Source organism: Glandiceps talaboti, chromosome 2 (assembly GCF_964340395.1).
Source record: "Glandiceps talaboti chromosome 2, keGlaTala1.1, whole genome shotgun sequence".
In the NCBI taxonomy this organism is placed as follows: Eukaryota; Metazoa; Hemichordata; class Enteropneusta; family Spengelidae; genus Glandiceps; species Glandiceps talaboti.
Window position 1 is genome coordinate 9827224 of NC_135550.1, and position 23170 is coordinate 9850393.

The 23170-nt window shown below is 34.8% G+C and overlaps 3 protein-coding genes across 3 annotated transcripts in view; all 3 read right to left on the reverse strand.

The window, feature by feature from the left end:
- LOC144450233 (anaphase-promoting complex subunit 1-like) overlaps positions 1-5324 on the reverse strand; it is a 32400-nt gene extending 27076 nt beyond the window's left edge. Inside the window, exons 1-7 of the mRNA XM_078140828.1 lie at positions 5148-5324; positions 4172-4327; positions 3437-3506; positions 2933-3027; positions 1702-1781; positions 1242-1318; positions 417-559 (exon numbers count right to left, since the gene is read on the reverse strand). Coding sequence (XP_077996954.1) covers positions 417-559; positions 1242-1318; positions 1702-1781; positions 2933-3027; positions 3437-3506; positions 4172-4327; positions 5148-5324 — 798 coding nt within the window. The remainder of the gene's footprint in view (positions 1-416; positions 560-1241; positions 1319-1701; positions 1782-2932; positions 3028-3436; positions 3507-4171; positions 4328-5147) is intronic.
- A 3435-nt stretch (positions 5325-8759) lies between these two features.
- LOC144450181 (ADP-dependent glucokinase-like) lies at positions 8760-15066 on the reverse strand. Its single transcript, XM_078140764.1, has 5 exons — positions 14732-15066; positions 13459-13649; positions 12576-12672; positions 12082-12212; positions 8760-11350 (listed from the first exon to the last, which is right to left on the reverse strand). The coding sequence occupies exons 1-5, from the start codon at positions 15064-15066 to the stop codon at positions 10683-10685; spliced, it is 1422 nt and encodes a 473-aa protein (XP_077996890.1). The 3' UTR covers positions 8760-10682.
- Positions 15067-16984: 1918 nt separating this feature from the next.
- Positions 16985-21441, reverse strand: LOC144453612 (ADP-dependent glucokinase-like). The gene is made up of 5 exons (XM_078144934.1): positions 21107-21441; positions 19672-19862; positions 19038-19134; positions 18356-18486; positions 16985-17788 (listed from the first exon to the last, which is right to left on the reverse strand). The coding sequence occupies exons 1-5, from the start codon at positions 21439-21441 to the stop codon at positions 17121-17123; spliced, it is 1422 nt and encodes a 473-aa protein (XP_078001060.1). The 3' UTR covers positions 16985-17120.
- Positions 21442-23170: the final 1729 nt, after the last annotated feature.

Sequence of the window (23170 nt, forward strand, 5' to 3'; positions counted from 1 at the left end):
TCATTATGACCTACTATGAATGTCTCGGTGACAAATTTTTGTCTCTATTTCACAATCTTTTCTCAAATAAGAGTTATACATGCAGAAACATTTCCCCTCATGTGAAAGTGGGTGTGAAGCAGGACCATTTTCTGTAGTCTCAACGGTATTATCTCTTGTTTGATTGATTTTGTGGGGTGTGCCATATCTGAGACTGTATGAGGCCAAATCTGAGGTGCAATATGAGACTACCCTCAGATCAGCCTCCAATCTGATTGTGAATCTGATTCTGAGACCAACTTATATTGTTAAGCCAACTAGGAGGTAGGTAGGGATCACCTACATATATCAATCCCATTTCAAAGAGCCACAGTACACAAAAATGTATCCTCACACTTATACACTTTTTTATTGATAATCTCAAATCTAAACCTTACCTCTGAGGTGGCTTTCCTGAGTGTCCACACTGAGTGTGTGCCAACTAAACTATCATATGTCACCACCAGAGATGGCTTCACACTAGTAAATACAATATTTTGAGTTTGGTCTGTCACATAGGTAGTTCTACTGATACACCCACCTTTGTATATAAAGAGAGAGAAAAATGTGACCTCCTAAGTATGTGAAAAAGTGCCCTTGATGGGTTGACGCTAGAAAATACAATATGTTGGTGTTGGTCTGTCACATAGGTTATTCTACCAACAGCCCTTATTTTCCTTAATCTATGGGCATCCTGATTCTTGCAAACACGGTTTCAAAGTAGGTAACCGGAAAATGGAGTATCAACACTTTTCTGTCACTATGAAATATTTCTTTCCATATCTGATATACAGCTGCTAAGGAAGCTACAATGGGAACCCTTAGAAAACAGGTGAAAGTGCTCCAGGCTAACCATGGCATATAAAGCACTAAATGGAAGGTTGACTTACCACAGAACAATACTTGAAACGTACAACAAAATCAACCTGATGATCTCATTCACACACGTTCCATGGAATATCACCAAAAACAAATACATACAAATACTCATATTATCCCCACACCGTAAATGACTGGAATAATCTCACAAATGACAGTCTGCTCTACATCTACTGAAGTATTCAAAGAACAAGTATCAGAACATATACACTCTTTTCACCATTACAACTGATGTCGACACACATACATGTTCACAACTTGGTGTGATACTTATTAGTATTAACGAGTCAACAAAAAAACAAACCTGCTGCAAAATACCACAATTTTCTAGATGTACTCACCACCATATTTATATATGACTGGGGCAGGTTCATCTAGAGGATGTAATAAACTAAACAAAGTTGGTGGTATATCTGTATTCCTAAAAGAACAATGGACATGTAATTAGAGTTAGTGATGCACTAATTTAGACAAATATACAAATAAAAACAAAAATTGTATATGAGGATGATCTTGAGTAAATGAATGATTTATACTACAACAGAAATTACACTAAGTAAGTGTTATGGTCAGAGATAGTCATTTCATAAAGCAAGCATCAAGTCTGGACACTTACAAGAACAAACTGAAGACACACCTGTTCAAATAAACATTCAGTGTGAATTGACCCTTTTAGCATCATTGCAACAGAACTATGGTTTTAGAGTCTGACATTACGATTAGAGAAATTTGTTTTGTTTGATTACAGTTGTCATCGAGATTCAGATGTGGATAGACATGGAAATTATGTACCAGGATACTCACTTTTTTGGTGTACCCATCTCACTTTGGCCAGACGACCTTTCAAGGAGGATGCCATGTTCAATCACCCAGGCTCTTCCAACCTACATCATACAAAATGTGACTGTTATCATTATCATCATTGTGTGTACAAGTTCAATATCATCTTATGAAAGTTAGCACTGTTCTTTCTGAACAATGTTACATGTTAGTCTGAAAGGTCAGGTCGTGGGTCCACTTATGTAACCACTTGCTAGCACAGTTAATATATTGCATTTAGCAGAAACAACACCTGGATCTTTCAGGTTACAGTAAAAACATTACAAATTTGAGTTGTCACTTTCACATGTCTTTTTTGTACCTGACTTCTGCTTTTGTTGATGTATCTTTTTGTGCAAGTTTCACTTGTCATTGTGGTTATTCTTTTCTCATTTGAGTTTTGTGTATGTATTATGTTTGAATTTTCTATATCATTCCTGATGTTTGTTTTTTTTTGTGTTTTTTTTTTTGGGGGGGGGGGGGTGTTCTCATGTACTTTTTGAATGTGTATATTTTTAATGACTATTATTGTCTCTCTTACTCCTCTCAAAAGGGTTCTTAGAGTAAAAAAATTATTAAATAAATAATTGTTATATATGTCACCTTGTGTGTAATTTCTGGGTGCCTCATTTGGACACTCATTTATTAAATGGACATTCTACGAAGTAGGAAGATATCTCTAACTTAACTGTTCATATAATGAGTGTTTTCATCAGAACTGAAGACAGGGAAGCAGTCAGAGTATCAATGGATATATGTATAGAAATACACACATTACAATGACAACATACATATCATGACAGAAGCCTATGACGTGTGAATGCAAATGTGGCATACTCACTCTCAGGGTATCTGCATGATTGCTGGCAGTGTTCCCTGCAGCACTACTTTCAAGAGCATAGTGACTGGAAGTACAGCAGAAAACACTGCAAATAGGAGCGCAAATACCTCTGAGTACTCACACTGGCATTCACAGAGCATAGGGTTCTGTTATTATTACATTTATTTATCCGAAACAACAAATTTATGTAAAAATTACACTATGCAATCACATGCTTTCTTGTAGAATGAACGATTGCTTCCTCATTTTGCATACTATTTGCATAATGGTATGTTTTCGGTATTGCACTGCAGTGTAAATACTACGAGTATGTATGCACACCGGCGCAAGTAATCACTGGTACATTATGTAATAATAGGTGTTTATGATACTCACCTTGAAAGGCAGAGATACACTATGATCCTCTCCTTTTGTTGTGAACACATTCAATGTGGTGTCCTTGACAACACAAATACTTGGAACAAGTTCAACTGTAATATAAAGATTTGGTTTTCATGTTTATTCTATTTTGGTATTCTAGGATCTAGAACTTGTGAAAATTCAGAGCTGAGTTCTTTCTCCCAGACCAGTTACATTTTTTTGTAAACTGATGAACAATCCAGCACGGTTAAAGACATATAGGAATGTTCTTTACACACTGAGTACATAATGATGACAGCTTTGGATCAACTGGTTCATCAATTTATCTGTTATTTATATCACTCTTCTAAAAGCTCATATTATTTCATTCCCTTCACTGAATTTTATCTCATGATGTCTTCAAATGAATTCAATTCTGATACAGCATCAACATTTGAAGAATCATTGCAAGAAATTTCTTTTTTTGTTGGAATAGTTTAGTATATCCTGTTAACTGAATTTAAAAAGCTAAATACTTACCTTTCTGTTTTTTTCTATTGTCAGAAAGGTCAGCTTTCCCACTAGCCAAATCAAAATTACACCAAAATGCCTCAAAAATAATAAAGAGGAAAACCTATGTTATGGCAAATCATTTCAACTTCTACAGTTAAAGTTAATGGATGCTACAACAGAATATTTTGGAAACTGGATGCGACTATTAACAGTATTCATGAATATCTTCATATACTGTTCGTATTGTCAAAAACTGGAATTTACTCCCTGAATAGATTGTAGAGTGACAGTGTAAATTCTTTCAACTCAAGACTGGATAAACTGTGGTCACACTATCGATTTGACAAATCTACCCTTTATTAACTGAACATTGACTCTGTAAGCCATAGATATTTTGCCATGCTGGAAAAATTTGTATTTTTGTTAGTATATTATCTGATTTTATTGGTAGGGACAACGGGCCATACTGGTGCTTATTCATTTCCCCAAAGATCCAGTAATTAAAGTAACATCTTAAATTAACTTCCATTACATGTAATACTTAATTCATCACAATGAAAATTTTCAAAACATTCAAGCCCTGGAATTTCATAACACAAATAGACCTGTTTATATCATGATATACATGTAGAAAGCTAAAGTCTTGAACAAATTGTAGTAAATTTTAAGGCTTATTTGCATTTTTCGGGATGGGTTTACACAGCTGTCACACACATTAACAATCAACAGTCATAATAATACACATCATAAAACTGTTGATACCTCTGTCACTGGTGAATCTACTGTAAAAGACTTTAAAACAAATTTACTGCTGCCATGGCAACCTTTACTCCAGACAACTGTGTGGCCAGATATGTATAACTCTTCATCAAAATCTGACTTGTCGTCCTCCTGTCCTCTCAAATGCCAAAATTCCTTCTGTGATGAAAAAAGCAAAAAGTAACTTTCAAATGAGAATAACACTACTGTATGTGTGTTCATCATGGAAGCACTAAGATTCATACACAACGTTCTCTTCTCCCACTTTTGATTGAGAAACAGACATGTTTCGATCAAATCACTTGTCCTTCAGTGTCTAATTGGAGCTGACAGAATGATCCAAATTGCTGGAGGTGTTGAGTAAAATGAGACTGTTCTGCTTATCATATATCCAGTACAAAGTCATAAATATGATAAACAAAAATACGCATATATGACATGCAAGCTAAGCTGAACATGTTCAATTACATGGGATGATTATGCCCTGGTTGTGCTACATCACAAAAACAGGCATTTATATACATTAGTTCTGCAATGCTCACAACAGGAGTAAAAACTTTCAAAATTGCCATTATTTTTCTTACTGTTTCATAAACTATACGCACACAAATATATTCTATATTATTCCTCCCCTATATTTTCCTTCATTCTGCCAGAATATACTACTGACATAAGGGTTTGTCACTACTCATCTTTAAGACTTGTAGTGGCAATATATCATATTTTCCCTGGCTGAAAGACCAACAATACTGGGGAATAATATCTAATAATGTTTGATAGTTTTTGTCCTCTTATTCTGTATTTCACTCTCTACTACTGAGAGAGTAACATTTTATATGGCAATATACCAAAATTTTACTCTCAGTTTAGTAGAGAGTAAAATGGGCATGTTTGAACTTTCAGAAAATCACCATCAAAGTATCAGTCTATCTGAAAACACATTACAAGTCCAAAACCTACAAGTTACAACATAACCCACCTTGCTGTTGCCATTGATGGTCACATTTTTAAACGCTAAGATAGGTAGGTCTGAATCCACCCTGTTTGTTAAGTGATGGTACTGTAGAGGTACTTGGTGCTGCACAGGGCCTGGATGTATTTTGCAATGTTCCCGACCATGAGGAACAAACTCCTGCGGCTCAGATGCAGCAATCATACTATCTTTGTCACTACCCTTGTCTTGCTCCAGTTTGACTGCCCTTGTTACACTGTGTAAACACTCAAAGATCTACAACTTTAGAAAGAAAAATATTCAGATATTTGCTTGTGTCGATGATGTCAGTAAAAATGAAAGCCTGAATGAGAAAAACAGACATGTTTGGCATAGTTACAGAAAATGTCAATCCTGAAAAAAAGACACCCAAGGAAGTTGCTGGTAATTACTGGCATTTGCAGGTGACAAATGGTCCAATACAGGTGAAATTTAGTAAATACCGACATTCAGCAGGTGACATTTTAAATTTACTAACATTTAAAAGGTGAATTTCAACTTTACCTGCATCTGACCTCAGACCACTAACTATTTTTAGTAGTCTGGGATTTGACAGACAAATATTGAGACATTTGCATATTGACTATTTTCATGACAATAGGGAATCTTTTTATTTGCATTAATATGAACATTATTGTCATTCAACAACATTGATGATTATTTTTATTTAAACATATATACATGGCATTTGTGACAATGAATGTTGAAAGCAATTAAAGTTTGATATACATTATTTTACAAAGTTTTACATTTTAAGAGCATTTTGCTCTTTCAAGTTGTACATATTATTAGGAGCATTTTGCTCCAAAATTTAAAGTTCTGGAGCAAATTGATCCTAAAAAATCTTACTCAAACAGTTAAACTTTCTAGGCAGAAAGAAAGACTCTAACTTATCCTCATGACTCTGACAATGTATGCATTTATTTTGTGAGGTTGCTGTAAAATACAGAATTTATAGTTAAATATACAGAATGAGACAGCTAGTAGTAGTGGCAAAGATCGAGAGGACAATATTGACATTGACAAGAATGACATCCAAACATACCATTTGCAATGGTTATTCAAATAAACTATAATTAAATGTGTATACTACATATTTGATCACATAGTCACATTGACTGTAATATTAGCCTCAACTGGGTAAGTATTTTGAATAATTCGTACATTTATTCCCCTCATAGAAAACACAGTCCCGCTGTAGATAGGGGGACTGTGACACAGTGTACACACACACATGCATGTATGATATGGCAAGAGAGAATTCTGTACGTGCAATACCTTACTCAGCTCAGAAGACTTGCTGTTACTATTACACTAAGTCTATACATGTATATTGGATGACATTTACCCGATAATCTGACGAAATACTGCTCAGAACCTTTAAAAATACAGCACCGGTGCTGTCTCAAGGCCATAAATAATAACATTAGGCTCCAATACCGACGTTACTGCAAGAGTCTTTAATAGCTCACATGTTTTGATCTGAACTGAAGACGTACTGCAAGGCTTACGAACGATATACATTTTGAGCGACTTACCTTTGAGATTTGATCCGAAACCCATGAAGGGACTTCAAACGACGGAACTGACTAGCTTTTCTACTGGTTCGTATTTGTAAATATCGAGTTGACGGAACAGAGAATGTGGGTAGCACTTCTGTGTCGATTCATTGCCATTTTGTTCGCGCTGATTGAAACAATGTCAATCTGCGCAGGGTACTGCGCAGTTAGATGCATCACGGGAAGTTCATAGCAGACGATATTTTCCACCCGACGTAAGAAGGCCATGTAAGAAGAGCAACTAAGCAGAAAATGTGATAAAAAAGTTGATATCCGATGTTCAACACCAAGTTCGTACGTAAGTTAAGCTGAAAATGCTATTACATGTATATATAAGTTAAGTGCATTGTCGTATATTTATCATTGTTTGTTTAAAGATAAAAATTCTGAAAGTCGAGAGCTCCCTAAAGTTTTGCCAAAAAACTACTTTGACTCCAAGCTTATTCCAGCAGTATTTTCTCAAAGCAGAAGAAGGCACAATTCTTGAGCATAAAGTTATAGGCAGCCTAGGTCCTAATTCTTTTTTTTTTAAATACTTTGTGTAGCCCAAGTATCAAATGATACACCTATGTGTAAATATTAGTCTTATTTTTTCACACTTAATTAGTTTAATAGATTGGTACCACTGAGTCCCCTATGAAAATTTAGGACTAAAAAGAATTACCCTTGGTATATGCATTTTTATAGCAAGTGTGTAGGCTTACAATTTTTCTTGTTTCTTTATTTCCATTTCATTGGGCTTACTGTAGACCTGAGCTCATGGTTCTGAGCAATAATTCCACCTATGCCTACGGGTTTTACTGAAAGAATTGGGCCCTATCGCTGTTGCACTTGGTTCCTTTAGAGTTGGAAAGACTCAAATATGAGGTGAGAATGATGTTTAGTTTTTCTCATTTCTTATCTGACCATTCTGCCTTTGTTTTTCCCCAACACACAAAAATGAAAGCACAGATAAGAATCCGATGTGAAAATTCTTCTAAACCATAAACTCTGGCCTGATAAATACATTGTATTCACTGCAACATCATCTTCTTTCATTTTTACACAACTAAACCAACCATTGGGATCCATCTACCACCATGAAAAAAAAATTATCATTTTGAAATTATTGTAATTGGCAAAATCACCAAACTAACAAGGACAATTATCACCTTTTGACTTTTGATATTCATTTTATCATAGTAACAAAAATATGACACATATTGACTCTAGGATTAGACTCTCTTTATTACAGATATAGGGACTATGATCTAGCAACTAGACAAAAGTAAAAGAGGGAAACAAAGGAATCTAAACAAATTTGTCCATAGTCAACAGCAGGGGAGTCATTTTCATGGATTGGCTCAACAAAGGCAGATCAAAGAATTGTTGGTGACAAGGTGACTTGATTGTCATTTGGAAGGTCCATTCTGAAAATGGTGTAATTTATTTTCACCAGCTTTGAATTTGTCTAAAAGTTCTAGGTTTTTTATTTCAATTTAGAATAATATTTTAAGCAAAATGAGAACATAAAACATTGAAGTGTGTCACTGAAGCACAACTTTTTTGTTCTGAAATTATTTCAATCTATATGTATAACTGTAAGAAAAAGCAATTTAACGTTTTGGCCAATAAACACATTTATTCAGAAGCCAAGGAATTGTTGCTGGATACTTTGGATAGAATTTTGCATAGTCAGTTCTAAAAGACATGCTAGCCCACCGTTTGTCCTGATGAATATGGATAAGATCATGCTACATACACCATTTTTTATTTATATGTAATTCAGTACCATACTATAGCAATTAGTTTAGTGGTTTTTGACTGGTTGATGATATTCAAACAAACAAGTACACACACATTCATATACACACGTCCATGCATGCACACACACACACACACACACACACACACACACACACACACACACAGCACTAGCATACATACCATACTATACATCCACAGTTGAGGTAAAATCCATGACACAGGCACTAGGCAGCTTTTAACTTAACAAGTTGTATTTCCAATAAATTTCAGTTACATTTCTTGAAAAATTTACTACATACATTGCTTTTAGACATATTGTTTGTTTGGCCAAAACATCGCACAAGTTTTCAACAATACAGTCACAGAGTAAAGAAAAGGTAAAATTGGTGTATTTGATACTATTAATAATTGCAAAGTACAATTAATACACAAATTGCAATCAAAAATTGGCAAATAAAAAAACAAAAGCAAAGTGTTGGTAGGCTACTGTAACTTTGCACTGTAAATCATATTGTAAACACATAGAATGTTATTGCATAGAGTATACATTCACATAAGAGGGAATTAACTTTTTCAATATAATTCTGATCTTTATTACAGAACATTTCTTTTTCGATCTCTGCCTTCCATACCCAAATATGGATATATAAATACAAATAACATACAGGAGCTACAATATACGTAATATGGCTTTGATATTTATTGAGTTCAAAAGGGCTACAGAAGTGATCAGTCTATGGGAATTCTGTGTTCTACTTTTGTGAATGTCATGATTGGAATTATACTAATATAACCTGTAATGTAGGGCATGTCGTTACATCATAGATTTTCGTGACGAGGACAGCATCAATTTCCACGTTATTTTTTCTCTAAAAGTTTTATTTCCTGAATTGGCTATAAGTACTGATTCAAACTCTAATTAAAAGTATACTTATTATGGTTTGGTAAGAATGTAGAACAGTGAACTGATGGCACAACATGACACACACATGTATTCAAGATAGGGAGTTTTAGTTATGGTTAGCTTTGGATGATTAGACTCCCTACTAGAATGAATCTGATTTGTATCATCCAACACAAATAGCTAATGTTCTACACTTTTAAACCTTCTTTATCTCAATAGCTAAGCCATTGATAAAACATAGTCCATAAGTTATGACATATTGTGCCACCCTGTCAGATAACGCTTCAAAGCAAAGCCTGATTTGGGCTGAATGACACACCATATTTAATTTTTACTAACTACAAAAATAATGTTATCGTTTGCTATATTGCCCCTTTTCAAATGTCATGTACATAATATTACTCTGGTAAGCAAGGTTTCAGTTTACTACGATAGACACAAACTGAAAGTACTGTTGTTTGATGTGGTAGATTACACAAGTGGATGATAACAGTTCCTGTGATTAAGATAGTGTAAACATTGGAAGTCCCAAAACACTGCACTGCAAGTTTATGGAACTTGAATCCCTAGTGAGACTATAATTAAACCAACATCCATTCAATAGCTTATCACTGTTGTATTAAGTTAACATATTGTGACAATAGTTTTAGTTTGTGTCTATCTCAGTAATCCGAAGCCCCGACTACAGAGTCATAGTTATTGTTGTATACTTTAATAAGAAGTAAATGCAAGGGTCATAACATTTCTAACAAAAAAATAAAGACATCATTTGTGTTTCATGTAATTTGAAGTCTTGGGAATATCTATAAAAAGAAGCGTTTTGACGACTTAAACAATTCTAAACACAATTTCAAGGAAATTATGTCACTATATCCATCAATGAATATTGCATTCATTTTAGGCACATGATTGAAAGTTAATATAAAACATAAAAACTGTCAAATTATGATTATGATAAACTATACCACTACCCTGACTGCTGATCCCAACAACTCTTTTCCTCATTTTCAAGGGTTTCCAGAATTAGAAGCTTTCATTGTTTTAAAATCTTTTTAGTAAACATGTAGAACAGTGCAAATAGCTTTACCAGTAAACCACAAGTGTAAGCCACATGACCTTGTGTTCAAAAATAGCTTGAGTTGATATGGATATTTTTAGCTCCCTTATAAAATAAAAATACCTGATTGTTATTAGTATGGAACATTTCATTTAGTGATTGTTTGAAAATGAAAATATAAATCACATGTCAACACCTGCCATTTCAGCCTCCCTAAATTATTGCTATCACTGTGTCCTTGTCATGTAAAAGTTTGCTTAGATTTGTAAAACCAGCCCTGCTGAAGACACATTATCTCCCCCACCACCTGTCTGGATAACTTCAGTACAGACAAGTACTGGAGAAACACAAATTTCATAACTGCCTTCATCCCAACATGATACAGGTCTATCGGGTTTAAAATAGATCCGTTTGCTTCCTTCTTGGCGTGATGTAGAGAATGAATCATCCATAATCACCCTTGCCTTTGTTGTATCTATTTGTGATGATTGACAGACATGTCTAAATGCTGTCAAAGATGCTTTAGCAGCTGCAGCCATGGTATTTTTCCAGGCTGAATTTTTTTCTGTCAGAATAGCTTGGAATGCAAGTGTGTGTGTATGAATTCTTGTAAGTGGTCTTTTACCATTCACTTTAGGGGTCTTGTGTAGTAAATTATATATCATTCTCATTTGGTCTAGCACTGTTGCTACCCTAGGGTATGCATCTGATACCAAGGTAACATTGCCATAGTTCATCAGTGAGTGAAGGTTGGCTAATTCTTGTTCATTCATACCAAGTGAATCTGAGTAAGGCAAAACATTGTCCATGAGATAATTCATCATTTTTTCCTCTGCAAAGGATGCCAACTCAAAGTGTATTCTTGTCTTCTCAGGAACGCTTTTCAGCATATCTCCCAAGGCTTTTATCCTATCAATCCTTTTATCTGTAACATACATTAGGAATACTCTTTAATGAATGTTTGATATGATAGTACGATGATGATAACATATCGAAGTCTCATACTATACGATGAATATATTGGTGATCAATTCAATTTTCCAAAGAAATAACACATGTAAAGACAGTGTTCAAAGAAGCACATTTCACAAACCCTACCAACAATGTGTCATATTGTTTGAAACAACTTTATATAGTTGAAACATCTGTGGAAAAAATAGGTATTCATTCACATGATTCAGTAACACATTTGCATTTTTCATTGTTTGAGTGTTTAATTTATGAGATGGAAATATACAAATAGCTGTATCTACAGCAGCACACTATCCCTAATTGTGCACTTTACCAACCACTTTGTTGTTGATGTAAAACTGTAATATGATATGCATGTCAACTCATGTATTATTAAGTTTTTTGAAATGGGCAGTTAGCAGGTAAAATCTACCTGAGTTCCCCCAGGTATTTTATTTTAAACAGCAAACTTATACAGCAATGTATGGAAATCTATGCAACTTTTACCAGGTTTACCTTCCTACATTTCAAGGTATTCAATGCCTTAAATAGCAAAACCAGTATGAAAAAACAATATAAACTCAGTATACCGCACAAAACTAAAAAAAAAATCATGCCAAAACATGTAGTTACAGCTACAGAATTTGTTAGTGCTTGCAGCAAAGCCACATGTATACACATGTATATATTAATTTCTAATTTTACCTGAAGGGAAGCTATCCATCATCTGTAGCCCACCGATAACAAGAAGATGTGCTTGAAATCCTGGTAATTTTTCTTGAAAAGCCTCTAGTGAATGAAGCATTGGATTGGCTTGGTCATTATGAATGATGAACCTGTGATAAATGAAACATGAATTATCACATTTTGGTTATGTTATCAGGACTGATTGCAAAATAAAATACATACCATATGGTAATTAATACTAAATTTCACTTAAACCAAGAAAAGCTGTGCAACCACTCACAAATGTTTCAGTTTATTCTATACAGTTGTAAGTATAGTACATTCTGAAGTCGCCATAGCAGTCACTTGTACTAAAAAATTCTCATACATTTGAAAGGTCAACATTGTTTTATAATATGCTGACAGTTAATAAGGATGGCATGAATCTCTCTTGGGAAATCATTATGATTAAAAAAAATGTTTGTAAAGAATGGAAAAGGCTCTTGTCACTGTCAGCATTACTGAGTTCTTACCTATTGGCCCGTGGTGCTCTATATTTTCCCCACGTCTCCCCAGACTTAAATTCTAATAATAAATGAATATCATCTTCTGAGAGATAATCACCAGTTACTGAAAGAGAAAAAGTTAGAACATGAAGCATTTACAATCGAGCTTGAAAAATCTAAAGACTTGATACTACAGGAGATACTTATAATAGTAATAATGACTCATCACAATTTTTTGACAAATGTAATACAAGGGCCTTAAACTAAAGCACTTATTACATGTATTTATCCATTGTAACTTGTAAGCTTTGCTTCTTTCCTTGGAAATAATATTTGCCAGTGGTAAACATTACTGTGGCTATTTCTAGAGAGATTTCAGATTATAGCATTACCTTTATGATGAAGACTCACCTGTGCACGTGAATCGTTACAAATAAATTAAACTTTCTACTGCACCAAAATACTTGGATAAATCCTATTGCTTTCGACCCGAGTTCTTAGCATTATCTTTGTTGCATTAATTGTTTCTTAGTTAATACAGGGGTCATTTATTCAAGTACATGAAGACATTGTACTCTGACTATTTCCCCATGAAGAACAAATAACGTACTGCATTTACATAATTTGTACCATGCATGCTGCTATGCCACTAACATTTACTTACTGATAGTTTTGTTTGTTTGTTTGGATTGTGCTCAAAGGTATAAAAGAGAACTGGAACTGTGCCAGTGATTCCTCTTTGGCTTTTGTTGTTGTTGTTGTTGTTGTTGTTGTTGTTGTTGTTGTTTGGCAAGAAAACAAAAATAACTTTGGGACCCTTTAGTATCTGTACAGAAATTTAGGTCAGGATAATATCTGATTAATATTTGGATATTTGGGTATTTTAACAAATATAGTGAAAAGTGTGTACCTTGTATTTCATCTCTCAGGCCATTCTTTAAATTTTCAGTCATAGAAGCACCTAACAGAACATCACAGCCTTCGATAGCAAGTCTGTTGGCAATAACAGCTGCATTGCCTCCAATCGCTAACCTTGAATCTGGTAATTCTCTGGCTACTTCCACCAACTTTTTGAAAGTCTCTTTGTCTGATATGTAACGTCTACAGGAAGATACGAAACATGTTTTAAGCATAGACATTAAATGCTTTAACTTAAGTGACAAAACATCTCTGGAATATAACTATGATGGAAGATAATACACAATGAACATGAATGTATGAAAACAAATTGTTATTCAACTGTCATGTTTCAACATTGGAATGTATAGACATGTATAATTTATAATGTGTATTTAAATAGGTAATTAAAAAAATTCCACTTCTACCTATTATGCATACTGCCCTGGGTTATTAGAAAAGGGAAAGTTACGACTAAACCAAACAACAAACAAGCTCGTAAGCTCGCAAGCAAGCAAGCAAACAAACAAACAAACAGTTGGCCACAAAAGGAGAAGTTATTATTATCACTTGAGTAATGTTTCCAACATCTTCAATGTCGCCTTCTCCTTTACAATGTATTGTGACCAACATTCCATTGGACGTCAGCGAGCTCATCCGTCTCGCTCGGGTTGAACCACGGCCACGGAGGTTGAAAATGGCTAAACAGGCATGTGGGTATCATGTGGTAGGCATGCATGTCGTTGCAAACGACCATGAGAAATACTGAGATGTTCAATACTGCATGCTAGACATGGACCAATCAATGAACTATGGTATCAATATGATTCATTATATTATCGTCTGTGTATTTTTTGACAAAATTCCATTTAGTGCAGATATTAGATACAGTTGCATATGTCATGAATACAACCTCCCGTAGACAATGCATGGATCCAGAATGATTGAACTATGAACAACTTGATCATGATCATCAACTTGAATTTCGTAAATATGATTATGAAATAATTCGACAATAGGTGTCTGTTCTACAACATAGAACGTTTGAACTTTCTTTGTAACAACTATTTAGGAAACGACTTTGAGCATGCTAATTTTGAAAAGTAAGTGCTGCTTTTTCCCATTCACATATAATTAATGATATTTCAGCAAAATAAGTTGAAGAAAGTATGCCATTCTCACGAGGTAAATAGGGGGATCTCCCCGTTCACACAAATAAGTTTTAATTACCCAGCAAGTTGATAATGATGTAATGCCACAACCTAAAATGTATATTAAATACATACTCGCCAGCAGCTCCATGCCTGAAAAAATATGTATACACCTTCAACAGCTCAGTTGACGATTCGATCATGTCATAATGTTCAGGATTATCCGGGGGCTCAAATCCAAAAGTGTCGAACAGCTCCATTGAATCGACGAACACATCAAGGCACGCACCCAACCCAATGGCGACTCGCGTTTTAGGGGCAACTTGGTATTTTTGCTCAGCCTTCAACAAACTGTTAGAAATTTTCAAGAGTTGGTCCCTGAGTTCCGAATCCGCACTTTTCTTGTAGTAATATGCAGCCAAAACAATCGCCAGAGACACAACGCCTCCTACCTTCAACGCGGTCGCCATTTTGCCAACTCACTGTTGTTTATGTAGAACGAACAGGGGCCTCATATCTTTGGGATGTTCTATATTAGTAAGGGGGTGTGTAAGAATGTCAAAAAGAAAAAATTGTAATAACTTTCCTTCCGAGTTAATTTCTTTAATAATAGGCCTTAAATTAATGTTTTACCGAAAATATGAATTTCATGCCATCGTTTAGAAAAATGATATACTAAATGTCACACGATAGAGTTACACTATATCGTAGTTGGCCCCCTATATGCCGTGAGATGACCCTCAACTATCCAGCGTAAACCGGTTACTTCCGTATTTTCGCTATATACAATATTTATAATACAAATGAATAGCGCAAATTGAAGTCGAGCTGATGACGTGGCTATATCTGAGAATATAGGCAAATGTTAGCCTATTTAACCCTAGTCATATTGACCCAGATTCTTCATTCCTCAGCCAAACCCCACTGATGTTAAAGTAATAACTGTCAGCAAACAGGAATTTTGAAAGTTTTACATATATAAAAAAAAACCCGTTTACAAAGGTGAAGAAAGTGAATAATCTACGTTCGCTGACAATTTTTTTTTCAAGTTTTCCAATTTTAGATCAACAGAAGTTGGGAAAATTATAAACTAAGAAATCATCAAGCAATTGTCTGACAAGAGTATCTACCTGTTTACCGATTGTATTGAAGTTAATCAAAACTTATGAAAGTGTCCTTATCAAAGCACACTTTATTTTATTTTTTTTAACTTTGGCAGAAGTCAGGTAGTCCACACAGGTGACGAACACCTATAAACGTGGACCCCAAAACAAATTTACATAGAAATAAAAGACATTCGGCAAGAACTACAGTTATAATACACATCATGTATTGACATCATACATAGTATTTACCGTTCAAACTATTTACAAAAAAGCTGACATCAATGAACTCCCTTCGATGACATATTTAATAAACTCCTATGCATGTATTGTCTTTGGTGATAAAAATGCACAAGATAACTGTTATGATTGTCTGGGAAGTTTGCCAGATAACTTTATTCTAATTCCAAAGACACGGTTACTTTTATGAAAACATAACCCTGTATGTGAGTGAATGAATCTACGGATTTCTACAGAGTAAAGTGTTATCATATATACAAAAATAATGTGCAATAAACAAACGAACGAACTTATAACACCACTTGCCATAATCTGACAAGGTTCATTCATAACTAATGCAACGGCCCACTTGGAGTGGTGTTTAATAATTGCCGCTAACTTAACAAATTTGACGAGAACTTTCTTTTGACACCAACCTTTCTGATCAAAATTTTGGTATTGACAAGGCAAGTACAAGTTGTGCTATGTGGTAGTAAAATTATGCAATTTTTTTTTACATGTAATGTTAGACAGGGCTGACGTTTCACATTCCACGTGACTGTAGACACACACAAACAATTCCTGTTACACAAAACATAAACGATTTGTATGATAGAAAACATGGAAAACCAACACAGTGCTAGCTCTTTATTGCAAGGACAATATTTTATTCTGTGCAAAAGACTTTTTATACTCAAAATTATTTTTTTTGCGCCATACACACAAATGATGGTTTTCAACTCAAAACGGCAATCTATCACAGTCCGTAAGATATTACATTCGTGCCCCACTGTGTATCAGCTAGCACTCGTGTCGTGAATTAGAAGCCTTACAAGGCTGCACAACACGACATATCTTACAGTTTAATGGAATCATTGGTATACTTGAAACATGAATATATAATCAAAAATTCAGTGTTTTTGTATTCAAGACAAAACCCTCTTTGTAGCAATACTTTGTTAGCTTTATTAGCCTTTAGTAGTTATTCAAATACTAAAACACATGTAAAAATATATAAAAGTGTCTAATTCTTATGTATAATTTTTTTTTAAGTTAGGAGGGTGACTATTAACCTAAGATTTTATTTTTTTTTATAAGGGGTCAGTCAAGAAACTATCTTTCACTAGTTCTAAGGGATCACTTATCGTTATAAAGAAAAGTAAAACACTCCTGTTTTTTACGTTTCACAAAGAATAGTTTGTTTAAATTTGCAAAACCAGCCCAGCTGAAGATACATTATCCCCACCTCCGGCTGTTTGGATAATCTCAGTGCAGACAAGTACTGGAGAAACACAAATTTCATAACTGCCTTCATCCCAACATGATACAGGTCTATCAGGTTTAAAATACATTCTATTACTTCCTGCTTGTCTTGATATTGAAAAAGAGTCATCCATAATAAGCCTTACCCTAGCTGTATCTATTTCTTTCGACTGGCACACATATCTAAATGCTGTCAGAGATGCTTTAGCAGCTGCAGCCATGGTATTTTTCCAGGCTGAATTTTTTTCTGTCAGAATAGCTTGGAATGCAAGTGTGTGTGTATGAATTCTTGTAAGTGGTCTTTTACCATTGACTTTAGGGGTCTTGTGTAGTAAATTATATATCATTCTCATTTGGTCTAGCACAGTTGCTACCCTAGGGTATGCATCTGATACCAAGGTAACATTGCCATAGTTCATCAGTGAGTGAAGGTTGGCCAATTCTTGTTCATTCATACCAAGTGAATCTGAGTAAGGCAAAACATTGTCCATGAGATAATTCATCATTTTTTCCTCTGCAAAGGATGCCAACTCAAAGTGTATTCTTGTCTTCTCAGGAACGCTTTTCAGCATATCTCCCAAGGCCTTTATCCTATCAATCTTCTTTTCTGCGCATAGAGACGTAATGAGGTACATGTACAAATAATTCAAAACTTAGAATGTACGAAATAAACCAATCATTACACTCTTCATAAATTCATGTGTTCAGTTATTGAACACATACTAGAACACTTAATTGCAACACTTTGAATGCAGTGTGTGTGTTCAGAAAGGAAATTAGAAAGCATGTGTTCAGATTTAGAACATATGGTGTCTTTATTTGAACACACAACATATGTTCAAAATCATATGAAATAGAACGCTGTTGACGCATCGGCACACTGTAGTAACACTTTTTGAACACAGAGTATTTGCTCAGAGGAAGTACACAGCATGCATGTGTTCTGGAAACCAGACCAAACTGAACACATGCGACGCGTCCTAAGCGTCATGTTTAGAGAGTACGACATGATATTTGTGAATAATTGGTGTCGCGTTGAAAACTGCGCCGCGTTTTACAAATAGACTAAACCGGTACCAATCGACATATGCATTTCATAGGTACCACTCTTTTGCATTAATTAATTTTACTGATAATCTGTAATATATTATGTCGTTTTCAGGTAAAAACTTACTTGATGGGAAGCTATCCATCATCTGTAGACCACCAATGACAAGCATATGTGCTTGAAATCCTGGTAATTTTTCTTGAAAAGCTTCTAGTGCATCAAGCCTTGGATTGGCTTCATCACTATGAATAATAAACCTACCATTAAAAATACAAAACAAAATTACAACTTATTCAAACACGCCTAGTACGAATTAATCATAAATAAATAAATAAATAAATAAATAAATAAATAAATAAATAAATAAATAAATAAATAAATAAATATATATATATATATATATATATATATATATATATATATATATATATATATATATATATATATATATATATATATATATATATATATATATATATATATATGTGTGTGTGTGTGTGTGTGTGTGTGTGTATGTGTATGTGTGTGTGTGTGTGTGGTCCAACTTAAAAATCAATTCATCAACATCATAAATCTGCGATCATGATATGTTATGTAATCCACCTCAACATACTAAATGTGAAATTATACAATGATGATAATGTATTAAGCAATGTGAGAACCGTGCAGTATATGACTACATATTTTACACATTCATAGCAGCAACACAATAAACACCACCTGTTATTCATGGAATCTTTAATCTGGAATGTTTCCAACAGATTATTAAAATGATGAAATTTCAACTATGATAAATTCAGTCTCCAACCTGTTTGATCTTGGCGTTGTGTATTTTCCCCAAGTCTCTCCGGATTTAAATTCCAAACTGAAATGAATATCATCCTTTGACAGAATATTACCAGCCACTGAAGTCAAAATAATGATGACATTATGGTTATATTGATAAACGTGCTGTAGAACGATTTACAGTCATAAAACAAAGGGTGATCATCTTCCTACCGCAAGGGGCGGGCTTTGTATACTTCTGTCTCCTCGCCTCCCACAGGTAATAAGGAAATGGACGAACTTCTAAAGATGAGGTTATACTTATTCAAGTCACGGGGCTATTTTCTGTCTTTATTTGAATTAAATATAGTATTTGTTTAAAAACCTACTACAAAACATGAATGATAACATGGAAGAGTGATTGCGAAACAGTCGAGTGAGAGCGTTGAGGACTACTAATAACAGAGAAAAACTTATAACAAAGTTGAGGACATTTTCTTTTTAAAAAAAACAAACTAAAATTGAATTATAAACTCAAAACATTTGATTATGAGAATAAGAAGATCTCCAAAAGGGCCGGTGCCAGTCTATTAAAGATTGTGTGTGATATGCATAGTTTGTATTCCAAGGTGTATCAATCTGCCTGTTGCAATGTCTATAGGCTGAGAAATATCTACCTTGTACTTCCTCTCTAAGTTCCTCCTTTAGATCATTTGTCATAGACGCTCCCAGCAAAACGTCGCAGCCTTCGATAGCAAGTCTGTTGGCCATTAAAGCAGCATTGCCTCCAAGTGCTTGTTGTGTATCTGGTAGCACTTTAGCAACATCCATCACTTTCTGGAAAGAATCTTTATCAGACATATATCGTCTAAAAAGATAAACGCATTTTTTAGAGTTATAACTTGCTAAACCCATGAGCTGTACAACTGACATTTGTAATGATTGCCAACATTTGTAATAACGCCGACATTTGTAATAAAAGTGGCGTTATTACACATGTCGGTCGTACAATGCATTTGCATGACTTGTGTTATACGAATCGAAGTTGAATTAATAGCATCTTAATAATATTTTGAAAACATCCCATGTATAAAGCATTGTGTAAGTCTAATAGTTATAAGATAAAATGTCGAACAAAATTTCTCGTGGTGTAAGATTAAGAAATAGAGAAGTTGAATTAATAGCATCTTAATAATATTCTGAAAACATCCCATGTATAAAGCATTGTGTAAGTCTAATAGTTATAAGATAAAATGTCGAACAAAATTTCTCGTGGTGTAAGATTAAGAAATAGAGAAGAGTTCTAAGATAAGTGTTTCAGAGCAAGCGAGAAAATGAATGTCATGCCAGCGAGATATAGGGTGGAAGAGCGACACCGAGAAAATGATTGTCGCTACCTGTACTATCAAAAGTCATCAAGATGCAAAATAGACGTCGAAGCCTTAAAGAATAGGTCTGGGACTCGGTAGTTAGTGAATGCATCAGCTATTAAACTGTAGGTTGCTCCCAGGTTATCAACAGGTGTTTTACCGTGAACCAGTCTCTCCAAGTGATGACAGATAATAGTTACATTTAAAATGTCGTTTGTAATCAAAAGTATACTCTGAAAGGTCAATGGCCAGTCGTTGGTCCATTTATGGTGTGGACACGACTGAATTTTTCAGGCTATCAAACGTAACATGACAAAAATAAGGATCTTCGTTTAAAATTATAACGCATTCACCAATAAAGCTGTGAACATCACTACAAAGAACACAACCCTAAGAAGGTAGTCTCCGAAAGATAGAGATACAAATGGACTGAAATAAGCAGACATGTTAATAGCAATTTGTGAATTGAAGTATCACAGTGGTATACTGTATAAAGTATGCTGTGCTATGCAATTGTTAGCCCTCCCGCTCCTTTTGTTGCAGAGGTAAATAATTAAAATTTAGAGGACATACATTCACCCACCCTGCCTCCATATCATCACGAGGGTTGTGTATTTTGCTTGATTGATCACACACAACAAACCACTTGTGTACACGTGTGCATAGTAATATAGTAATAACTAATTAAGCAGGAACTCATATCATTGAAACCATCAAAATAAAAATAAAAAGTGTTACATACTCGCCAGCAGCTCCATGTTTGAAAAAATATGCGAATACTTTCAATAGTTGGGTCATAGACTCTATCATGTCGTAATGTTTGGGGTCATCCGGGGCATTAAATCCGAGCTTGTCGAGCAGGTCCAAAGAATCAACTCGGACATCGAAACATCCACCCAACCCAACGGCTACTCGAGTTTTAGGTGCCACCTGGTATTTTTGTTCTGCTTTCAACAAACTGTTGGTAACTTTGTTTAGATTCTGCTTAAACTCTGCGTCGACATTTTTCTTGTAATAGTATGCAACTAAAACAATCACCAGAGTTACCATGCTACCAACGTGCAATGCGGTCGCCATTTTTGTCAACTCCCAGGAAGACCCGCAAATACACGTAAGCGTATATAGCTATAAATATAAGGGACAATGCAGATAACAATACGCAATCTAATTGGTCCTACTGACCTCGCTTTTGTTATGGTTATTCAAAATATTGCACAATATGTAATTATTATGACATAATGCAGTTGCCTATATGATGACCAAGAGATTTTGCACACAGTATATCGAAGCCCATCCTATAAATGATTAAATGCACATTTCCCTTCTGGTCATGATGTTTTGCAACCATGGGGATGCAAGGGTCAACATTTCCATGCTTGAGAGCATTTCAACCTCTCACCTATCCCATTCAAGGTTTCCAAGGACAATACTGTCTATTGTTAGAATCATTCAATTGCTATTCGTTATTCATACCAGAGATGTAAAACTATCATTGAACAACAATCTGATAGACTACACACTACTAGTAGTACATTGTATGACTCCGCATAGAAAACGATGTAAAAAGAACGCCACATGTACGGACATATAGCGTCTGCCACAAAAAAAAGGCACGGGTAACCATGTATTGGCAATATATTCGAATCTCTCATCGTGTATTGTCTCCATTGTAGAAAACCAAGCGTGTAAGCGAATATTTCATAGTTTAGCGCCCGACGTGTACACGCGTTCGGTTGGTTTCTGTAAAAAAAATGTTACTATGGTCTTACATATATAAGAAAAGAGTTTGTACAGCTTGAAAAAAAAATATTGGGAACATGTCACATGGATACCGTACATGTGTGTGCCTGAAGGGATGTTTGTGTGTGACACTTTATGCCATTCTGGTGTCTGTCCAATCTAATTTGAAGGCGGCGATCACTCGGAACAAAACAAACGACACAAAACGATGGAAATATAGAGGTAAATAAAGGCATCTAGCCGCTTTCACCACATCAGATTGTAAGCAGATTGGTGTCTGTCTGTCTGTCTGTCTGTCTGTCTGTCTGTCTGTCTGTCCGTGCGTGCGTATGTGTGTGTGCATGCGTGCGTTGCATGTGTGTGTGTGTGTGCATTTTTGTCATCAAAATAAACTAGCTGTGGGTTTGGAAATATTTAGAATATACGCAATGATGGCACTGTTTGATAAATTTGAGACTGAAGAAAACGTATATCCAAATACTGGTTGTACCACATAACAACGTCGTCATTCGTCGTCATATGAGTTTGACACATGCGCAGTGTCATGAAGTTTGTAAGATAAGACTTGTAGTACATCGCAAAATCAGTACTGAAATGGAACATATATTTCTGTATAATAATTTATAGTCTATTACTATGGTAACAACATTTGTTTACACTAAGTAATCGAGAAAACCACCAAAACATGACCATGTGTCCCTATGGCTAGGTTCTGAGGATTATTACACAGAAGGAATATTCAAGCCCGTGTATTCAAGATGCCCCAGTAAATCCAATGGTATCATTACAAGCTAAACTTGTCGTTGAGGGCCTCAAACACAAGTGAAAGAAATAACCTGAAACATTTATTGAGAATAATCGTGACATTGTGACATAATGACTACAATCCAATAGAACCACACACATGCCTTTTTTCAAATACCAAAACATATACTGTAAGCATGCAAATGAATTTATTCCATTCTACTGTATTTTAAAGATTATATTAGAAAAAAACTTGAGATGTTTCAATGATGCTAAGCATCCAACGCGACACACTGTATTTTATATAATGTATGTATGTATG

Coding starts and splice junctions, on each gene's coding strand:
- LOC144450181 (XM_078140764.1), bottom strand. CDS start 15,066: ATGGCGACCGCGTTGAAGGTAGGAGGCGTTGTGTCTCTGGCGATTGTT. Junction 13,650..14,731: donor AGGCATGGAGCTGCTGGCGA/GTATGTATTTAA, acceptor ATCTTCCTGTAG/ACGTTACATATCAGACAAAG. Junction 12,213..12,575: donor AGAGCACCACGGGCCAATAG/GTAAGAACTCAG, acceptor CATTTATCACAG/GTTCATCATTCATAATGACC.
- LOC144453612 (XM_078144934.1), bottom strand. CDS start 21,441: ATGGCGACCGCATTGCACGTTGGTAGCATGGTAACTCTGGTGATTGTT. Junction 19,863..21,106: donor AAACATGGAGCTGCTGGCGA/GTATGTAACACT, acceptor TTATCTTTTTAG/ACGATATATGTCTGATAAAG. Junction 18,487..19,037: donor ACAACGCCAAGATCAAACAG/GTTGGAGACTGA, acceptor TTTTAATGGTAG/GTTTATTATTCATAGTGATG.